Source organism: Xenopus tropicalis, chromosome 1 (genome assembly GCF_000004195.4).
Source record: "Xenopus tropicalis strain Nigerian chromosome 1, UCB_Xtro_10.0, whole genome shotgun sequence".
NCBI classification, from domain to species: domain Eukaryota; kingdom Metazoa; phylum Chordata; class Amphibia; order Anura; family Pipidae; genus Xenopus; species Xenopus tropicalis.
This window is the reverse complement of record NC_030677.2, coordinates 132,519,625-132,528,523: the sequence shown is the minus strand read 5'-3', so window position 1 is coordinate 132,528,523 and position 8,899 is coordinate 132,519,625. Positions and strand designations below refer to the sequence as shown.

Sequence of the window (8,899 nt, the reverse complement as noted above, 5' to 3'; positions counted from 1 at the left end):
CCGGTGACTAGCCCCGGGTGCAGTGATTTGTTTGCCATAAAGAGATCTCCGGCTGCTGAGTGAAAGCTCGATCATTATTCCTGGGATTCGCACACTCCTGTATATATAGAACTGTCTGTATCCCTGCTGCCTGCTTGGAGAAGGTCCGCCATATTCTGCCTTACCACGCCCGGGGAGCAGAGCCATTGAAAAAGGCTGGCTTGAGGAAATGAGTGCGAGCACCCAGATCCTGTGACAACCCCCCGACACAGCACTAAGGAGAGTTCACGCACAAGGGCGAGACCTGATTATTAAGGGCAAGGAAAAGAGGGGGAGCCTTTAAAGGATTTGCAATTTGGAGGAGCTCTGCTAAAATTTAACAGGGGAGAAAAGATGTGTGACTGGGGGAAGGGAAATAGCCGCTTTATCTATTTAGCATTACAGTAGGCTCCGGGGTTTCACTGGCTCTATTGTAAAGAGGACCCCGCTGGGAAGGCTCAGTCGGATCGGGCTGCACGTATCGCTCCAGCATTCCATAAACTCCATTTAGTGGAACGTTTCGCTCTCACGGTCACGGTGCTGGGGCTGCTCCCCCGTAGATGTGACCATGTTGTGCAGTGCATGGCTTTGAGAGGAGGCGGAGTTGGCGAGTGACAGCGGATCGGGCGTTTTGGTGTTCCTTGTGCACGGGCAACAGCACCCTCCACCCACTCCAGGGTGCCATCACATCAGTTGCCTGGCGGGGGGCACTTCAGTGCCTGCCTTCCTGCCCTGTGGATTTAATACCCCATTCATTGTATCCCCCCTCCCCCCTTTTTCCTTTCCCTGCAGTACGCGCACGGCTGCTTTGGGCTTTGCTATATCTACATTTCCAGTGCGTTGGTCCCTTTTGCAGCAGGGTGGAGGTCTCTCACTCCCCACCAGTCAGGAGGCATGACTCTGGAGTCCATCATGGCGTGCTGCCTCAGCGAGGAGGCCAAGGAAGCTCGAAGGATTAACGATGAAATCGAGAGGCAGCTCCGCCGGGATAAGAGGGACGCCCGCCGGGAGCTCAAACTCCTCCTGCTCGGTGAGTACAGACACATGGAAGGGGCAAGTGGCTGTGTGGCCTTGTCATACACATGTGTGTGTGCCCAGCACCATCCCTCCCAGTTACATGTCTGCTGTTCATTCATCCCCCGGAGCCTGGTGGGAGCAGCACACAGGGTGCAAAACAGCGCCAAGGTGTGTCATGTACCCATGTATATGCCTTTTATATATGTACATACATACATAGATATAGACAAACACACACACACACACACACACCAGTGCAGTTGGTTTATGAAATATGGACACTGCAGAATTGCATTGGTTAATATGGATCCCTGCAGTATTATATTTTTATATGTGCCTTTTGATTTTTAGGGGAGTCTGACTCATTTGTTGCTCAGGGATGCTTATGCTTTCAGTATGACAGTACCTGAAGGGATGTCATTTTGAGATATATATAATATATATATATATATATATATGTGTGTGTGTGTAGGCCACACATTCCCCTCACTTGAAAACACCAGCACAAGGGCCTTAGCAGATTTTTTGTTTCGGGGAGGGTGGCATTAGGACATGGGAATATTATATACGGACGTATAGAACTGATGCTCTTGTATGCATTTTCTGGTGGTAAATGAGTGAAATATACATGTATGTATTTCATATAATATCATATTAATGAAATTATTAATCATACAGTTCTGCTTTTTTGCCTATAGAGATGATATAGCTTACTGTGTTGTGAGGAAAGCACAATATTGTGGTGTTTTGTTTTCTTTTGTGTGTTGTATCAAAGTGCTTCAGAGCAAAACTACAGCATATATGCTGCAAATCTTTCTGGAAGTGCAATTTATGGTGAAAATCATCTTTGCACAAAGGCTAAATTATATATTTTTCATTCACTCGCTGAAATTTCGAAATGTAATAGTTTGTAAAGAGAGGGATAATCTTATAGATATAATAAAGGCAAATCAGTTCTATACCATTGTAAAACATGCTATTATTGTGAGGTGTCTTGCATTTCTTTAGAATGTATAGTGTAATAAGAGATGGGGGTTCAAAAGAGAAGACAACCTGCCACCCAGTATTCCTTACTCTACTTGACAGCCCAGTTCGCCCTATGTAAGAAAGGTAATGAGGAGTTGGCAAGTGCCATAAATATATATTGACATGCACTTTTGTGGGTGTGGCTTTCCTGGCCAGCATAGAGCCATACTTTCACTTTTTATACCTATTTCTTGTTTTCTAATCACTGACCAGATTTGCATTGTTTAGACTTGCAGTGCAACACATGTACTGTCTAAAAATGTTCTGTGTGGTGAGCTGGATTACAAATAAAAATCATGGAAACATGATCTTGTGCTTTTGGACAGGCTGAGAGAGCAGCTAGGCCTCCAACTGGGCAGCACTGAGCTGTATGAGCTTTATTGACTGACTGGCAATATGCACAGTGTTATAAAAGTAACCCTGGCAATTGCTTATAAACTTTTATTGCCATCTATTTGTGTTTACAAAAAATTACAATTACTTACTGTATTCTGTCTTTCTGGAAAAAAATTAAGCAAAGAATCCACTGCAAATTGGCAGTGGCGGAAGCTGACGGACCCTGATTACTAGTATACAACAAAACATAGATTTTGAGTGGTTTGATTTCTATTCTTGTTACTTGTTATTGTTATTCTTGTTGAGAAACATAGATCTATCTAATAACAAAATATCTGATACCATGCTGGTCATGACATTGTTCTAAAGATTCACCATGATGTTTTATATTTTGTTGATTGTGACAAATCAATTTCATATTGGAATGTTTATTTTATATATTAGGTAATGCTTATTATATAAGTATGACTTTTGTGTTCTGGTGCCATAAGGTTGTAGTCAATTTTAAGTCTTGCTAAATTACCAAAGAATTATATTTGCTTATGAAACCTTAAAGTTCATTGGTGTGTAACCCTTTGCTATTAAATGGTGTTTTCTCATACTAGCAAAGGGTAAAGAAGAGGAATTTGCTCTTTAACTTGTCCAGTTCAAAGTTCATACTGCCGCCTCTTGGGCAGAACTTAAGCTAAATTGTATTCAAAATGTACCCGAATCAGGATATCCTTTTTCTTAGATATCTTCTAAGTACAGTTTGGCCTTGATATGATGTAATTTTGTTTGCTTGATAAAATTGCTGTAATAAATACCGACAAGACTAGCTCTGTCAAAGGCCTTTTTGGGTAAATTTTTATAGTTTTGTAAGAATAGCCTTATTTATCTGCTACTGTTTGCCGGTCATATGTTTTACTGTATACATAGCTCTTATACTGCTTTCTCTGACAAAATAAGATAGACGGTTTTTGACGAAACTGTATCCGTGGTCGGCAACTGGCATAAAAGAAGGTTCATTTGGTTTTACCAAGCTAAAGCTTTTAAACATTTAAAAACAAAGCTTTCCCGAGACAATGAAATGCTATCCGGAGGAGCTTAGCTTGGTCATATTCTCTTCATGCCTGCCATGGCAGTAGACTGAAAGTGTTCTTACAAGCACTCCTCATCCAATTGTATGTTGGAAATATGGTAGTTCATTCTTACAAGCGTTACTTATCTTACAATCACTTGCATGAGTATTTTCAGGCAGTTCACCCCCACCCCATAGACTATAATTGGATTTTCAGGCTTTTTATTGTGGCCTTCTAGCATTAATACGTATAGGCACCAAAAGTTCTTGAAATTGCCCTGTTTGTCATTTTTAACTTTAATAAATGTAATGTTAGGAATTGTACTTAAGCTTATTCACTCCATTTTTTACTTATGTATTTATTCAACTTAAGGAGATACCAGCAAGCTGGCTGTTGATTAAATACATTTTTCTATGGAGTTACATTTTGGTGCAGTGGTTAATACTGCTGCCTTGCAGTGCTGGGGCCCAGTGGTGTCAAACAGGGCACTGTCTTTGTGCAGGCAGCTTATTTGGCTTGTGACCATAATGTTTATGTTAGAATGTGAGTTACACTGGGTGGTTGTTAAGAAAATTTACCATATTGTGTGTAAATCAATAGGAAACTTAGATTGGAAGCTCCACTTTGGCAGGATGTGTATGATATAGAGCAGTGGTCCCCAACCAGTTGCTGGCATCTTTCAGCAGCAGGTTCAGCCCCTGCTGAGCATACTCCCTGACTGTATTGGAGCATACTCTCTGACACTGTCTCTGGTGGCTGCAAGTTGCTGCAACTGGATTTTTAAAAATTGTCGCCCCCTCTGTCTTTGTATTTAAGGTGGCCATACATGCACCAATATTATTGTACAAAACTTCATTTTGTGCGATAATCTGTGAATTTATGGTGGGAGATGAGGCAACTAATTTCGGTAAAATCCTTTGATAACTGTCACCTCGCAATCGGGCAGGACTGAAAATATTGTTTGGTGTCTTTGAAGGTGCCCGAACGATAATGCGGATTTGTCAGATAGGGGTAATGAATTCCTTTGTTTTTACCTGCATATGTGACTATTTTAACGTTAGTAGAGTGGACAAATGATCTTTCACACGACCATTGGATGGTAATTGTAGCGTGTAGTCTGTTTCAGAGCAGTTGTTAAAAATTAAAACTTTTTGTTAATCTGCTTGAGAGACTTAAGTGCCAATTTATTGAATGTTGAGAAATCTTGTGCTGAAGAGCTTTTCTGATGCAGATTTTTCAAATTTTTATTGTATTTTTGCTAGTGTGTTGTCCCCTAAACATCTTGATTTCAGAGGTGCCAAGATCAGTGGGGCACACCAGCATGTGTTACTAAATCCTATCAATAAAAAGCATATGGCAATATTGTGAAGCTCTTGAAGAGCTTTCTTGGGTGTCTCAATTGAGAAAATCGACCCAAGCAATAATATATGAGAAATAAATGCATTCACAAAAATATTTTCTTTCTCTGCAGGATTTTCTCTAGCATTCATCAATTCTAAGCTCCTTTTCATAATACCATTGAATTTGATTTAATAAAATTATGTGCAGTGCTTATAGATAAAGGGAACCCTGAACTTGCCACTTGCCATGGACTGACACGGAAGGTAGGGGCATTCCTGGTGATGCCCATATGCAGCATAATTGACGCCCCCTGTGGTATTCTAGCTGCCAAGCGCAGATAGCACTGCATACTGAGAGTGGGGAAAGTTTCCTTAGTTTCTTTTTGGCTGTGTTTGCAAAAAAAATATTTTGTGTGCACATTTTTAACTTCTGTGTGCATTTTTAAAAAATATATGCTCAGGTCAATTGAAATACAAAATTCTCTATATATACCACAATGTGGTACGTACGTAGGAATCTACACAGGGCAAGTTGTGCCATCATAAAAAGGTTTGTCTGGAGGAGCAAGTTGAGTCAAGACATTTGGCAAAGCAGAAATAGACATAAGAACCACAGAAGCAAGGCTCTGTTTGGGTATCTGTGGGTAAACATGAGCCCTGTATATCTAAGCCAGGGATCCCCAACCTTTTTTACCCATGAGCCACATAAGCATAAAAAAGTTTCTGGGGGCTGTAAATGGTAGCCCCTAAGTGGACTGGCAGCCTACAGGCGGTTCTGTTTATCAGTACACCTGGTTGTTATGCAACCAAAACTTGCCTACAAGCCAAGAATTAAAAGATAAGAACCTGTTTTGAGTCCACTGGGAGTAACATCCAATGGGCTGGGGAGCAACATGTTGCTCACAAACTACTGATTGGGAATTACTTGTCAAAACTGACTTTGTAGTTTTGTAGTTTTCCAAAGAGTGGCATAAGTTGCATCTGAACTATTGCCTGGTTTCACCACTCTGCAACACCTAAAATCTCCCCAAGGGCAACCATATGCCTCTGGAGTAATGATGACAACAGAGGTGGCATTTATTAAATTTAAATTATTTGCTTGTTCCCCAAAGCTGCATTAAATTGTCAGCTGAGACCGTAAATCATGGCTGCAGCCAAGAAGGGCCTAGTAAAAGGCTTTAGTAACTTTATGCTAATTAAATATTTCAGGGGTGCCCATCTGGCCCAGGACTTGAGTAAGAAATACAGTTAACAATGAGCTGATTGTCACTTAGTAGAGTATTTCTATGGGGCTGTGTATAGTTTTGTAGCAAAAATGGTGCATTGTTCATACTACACAGTAGAATGAATTGGCATTCGCATTTTCAGCACTATACGTTATGTGCATGGTCTGCAACTGTCACAGCTGGGACTAGGTATTATGGACCTATGAATTTAATTTTAACATTTTAATAGTGTGTATGAAAATGTAATGACCACAATTTTATTTACTGCGCTCAGATTCTACTAGTCAAATGCAAATTATTAAATCCTTTTTTCAACTACTATCAGAAGTGAATTGAGATGCTTAATTCTATAATGATACAGGCACATGTGCCCAGAAAAGAATATTCCCTGGTAGTTATTTTCTATAATTATGTTGGTCTAGGAAAAAAAAAACCAAACCAGGCAAAATAGCTAAAACGTAGTTTTTAACTGTCAAACCAATTTGTGCATCAAGAATAACTTGTGACCACTAACTGCAAAACTTTATAAACAACTATAGAATTTTAAATTTAATATTCTTGTACAAAACAAAAAGTCAGTTCACATTAAGGTAACTCTGGGATTTAAAATAGGCCTCAACCGATCTGAGGCAAACTCAAGTTATTTTTATCCCTTGTGAGTGCTTCATTAACTCTGAATTTTGAGTGAAAAAAACACCTCTAACATATGCTCTTGTTTCATTTTTGAAAAGATATGTGGTATGCCTTTTACAGGCACAACACATGTGTTTTACAAGAATATGTAACCTTTGAGCATGGTACTGCAAATACTCTATTACAATGCCTTTTCTGAAAACTATAGTTTGCTGGGTGTTGAAATTGTATATTTTTGTATGTTTGTCAGTTGTTTTCATCCTTCCCAGTTGTTTTTAGACTGGAGTCACACTGCTATAAATAGTCGCATTGTAAGATAAGAAAAAAAAAATAATGCATTCACTCATTGGGAACAAGAAATAACTAAGGCTACAACAGGTGACATTGCTTGGGGTGGGGTGGAGGAAGAACATCCTGGTTATGATTGCTGACTTCCTATCAAGCATATATTCTCTGCTTGTGAAAGTGTATGCACCTCATTGTCCATTGTCCAGCTCATTTTCTGTGCCCATGCAATAGGCACAAGTTGTCAGTGGTGTTGCTCAGGAAGTGTGCATAAGCCGCTAATTAAAGGGGTGTTTCCACTTTAACTTTTTTTAGTATGCTATAGAATGTCATACTCTTAGCAACTTTTCAATCAGTCTTAATTTTAATATATTATAAGATATTTAAGATATTTAGTTTTTTGAATCATTATATTTTTTCGTTTATGTTGCCGTAGCTTGCAGTTTGATTGAGCATGTGTGCCATCCTGTTACTGAATTTTATTCTTAAATCTGCCCCTTAGGGAGAAAATTATCAAAATACAAAAAAATTTTTAGATTTTTCTTGTGATCCTCTTATGCAAGTAATGTAACACAGCATTATCCAACTTTTTACTAAAGGAAGTTTCCTGGATTACATTATGCAACAAATCAAGGAATACAGTATTGGGGCTCTGGGTTGGGCTACCATTTACTTGATGGCGAGATTTATTCTACCATGGCTTGAGTTAACTTCTCCTTTAAAGTTAGGATTTTGATGTTAAAAGAAAATCAAAATTCTCAGTAAAGGTTTGGGGTTTTTTTTGTTTTTTTTTTAAACGTTGAACAAATAAAATATAAATCTATGCCCTTTTGTCATTGTTATCAGGTAAGCCACAAATCTTGTTTCCTTTTTTGTTGCTTAATGTATGAGAAAAAAAAATTAGGTGGTCCAGTATGTCCTCATTTGAACTGTAAAGGTCCCCATACACGGGCCGACTATAGCTGCCGATATCTTTCCCTTGGACCGATTCGGCAGCTAATCGGCCCGTGTATGGGCAGAAACGAGCGGCCTGGCCGACCGATATCTGGCCTGAAATTGGCCAGATCTCGATCGGCCAGGTTAGAAATTCCAGTCGGATCGGGGACCGCATCGGCTCGTTGATGCGGTCCCCGAACCGACTGCCCCATAACCACAAATGTAATCCGATCGTTTGGCCGAACGATCGGATTATTTTTTTTTTTAAGTTACTTGCTACCCGATATCGCCCACCCGTAGGTGGGGATATCAGGTGAAGATCCGTTCGCTTGGCGACATCGCCAAGCGAGCGGATCTTATAGTGTGGGGACCTTTATTCCCAGCATCATTTGAAAGTAAAAGGCTTCATAGGACTGCTGAGAGCTTGTCCTTTATTTAAAGACAGCCACAGAAGCTAACTTTTTTTTAATCAAGATTTTTTTGAAATTATTAGTGTAAACTTTTTTTTTTTTTTTTTTTTTAACATCATAACCTTTATTGATCATTAAACAAATATCATATGTACATCCTTGGTTACATACCAAGTTGAAAACATTTGAATTTTTGTTTCTGTATTGTACATGTATAGGCATATCTGTTTACCAATAATGTAGATCTTACACAAGATTTGAGGAGCATACAAAGGAGAGCGAGTATAGAAGAGAGAATAAACGAAGGGTAATATTAGAGCATTGAGATTGCATAGCATGGTATATGATATAGTAGATAACCAGGGTTGTTGCCTATTCATACCGTGGGTAACTCTGGAGGTCTGGGGTTTGACCTGGGCATTTGGTGGGTAGGTTTTCTTGTTGTTGCCCATGTCTTAGTGGGTTTTTGGCTTTAGGGTAATATCTAGAGGGGGGGCCAGGTCCCCCATGTTTTCTCATATGTCTCGGGGGTTGCTTTTTTGGTATAGAGATATTGCATGCAGTCAAGGTATTTCTGCATTTGGTTTAACCAGGTCTGGTGGGTTGGAGGA

General features: G+C 39.6%; 1 protein-coding gene across 1 annotated transcript in view; it reads left to right on the top strand.

The window, feature by feature from the left end:
• The first annotated feature begins 367 nt into the window (after positions 1–367).
• The window catches only part of gnaq (guanine nucleotide binding protein (G protein), q polypeptide), a 53,486-nt gene continuing 44,954 nt past the window's right edge, over positions 368–8,899 (top strand). Inside the window, 1 exon segment of the mRNA NM_001044517.1 lies at positions 368–1,048. Within this exon segment, the coding sequence (NP_001037982.1) occupies positions 913–1,048 (136 nt within the window). The 5' untranslated portion in view covers positions 368–912.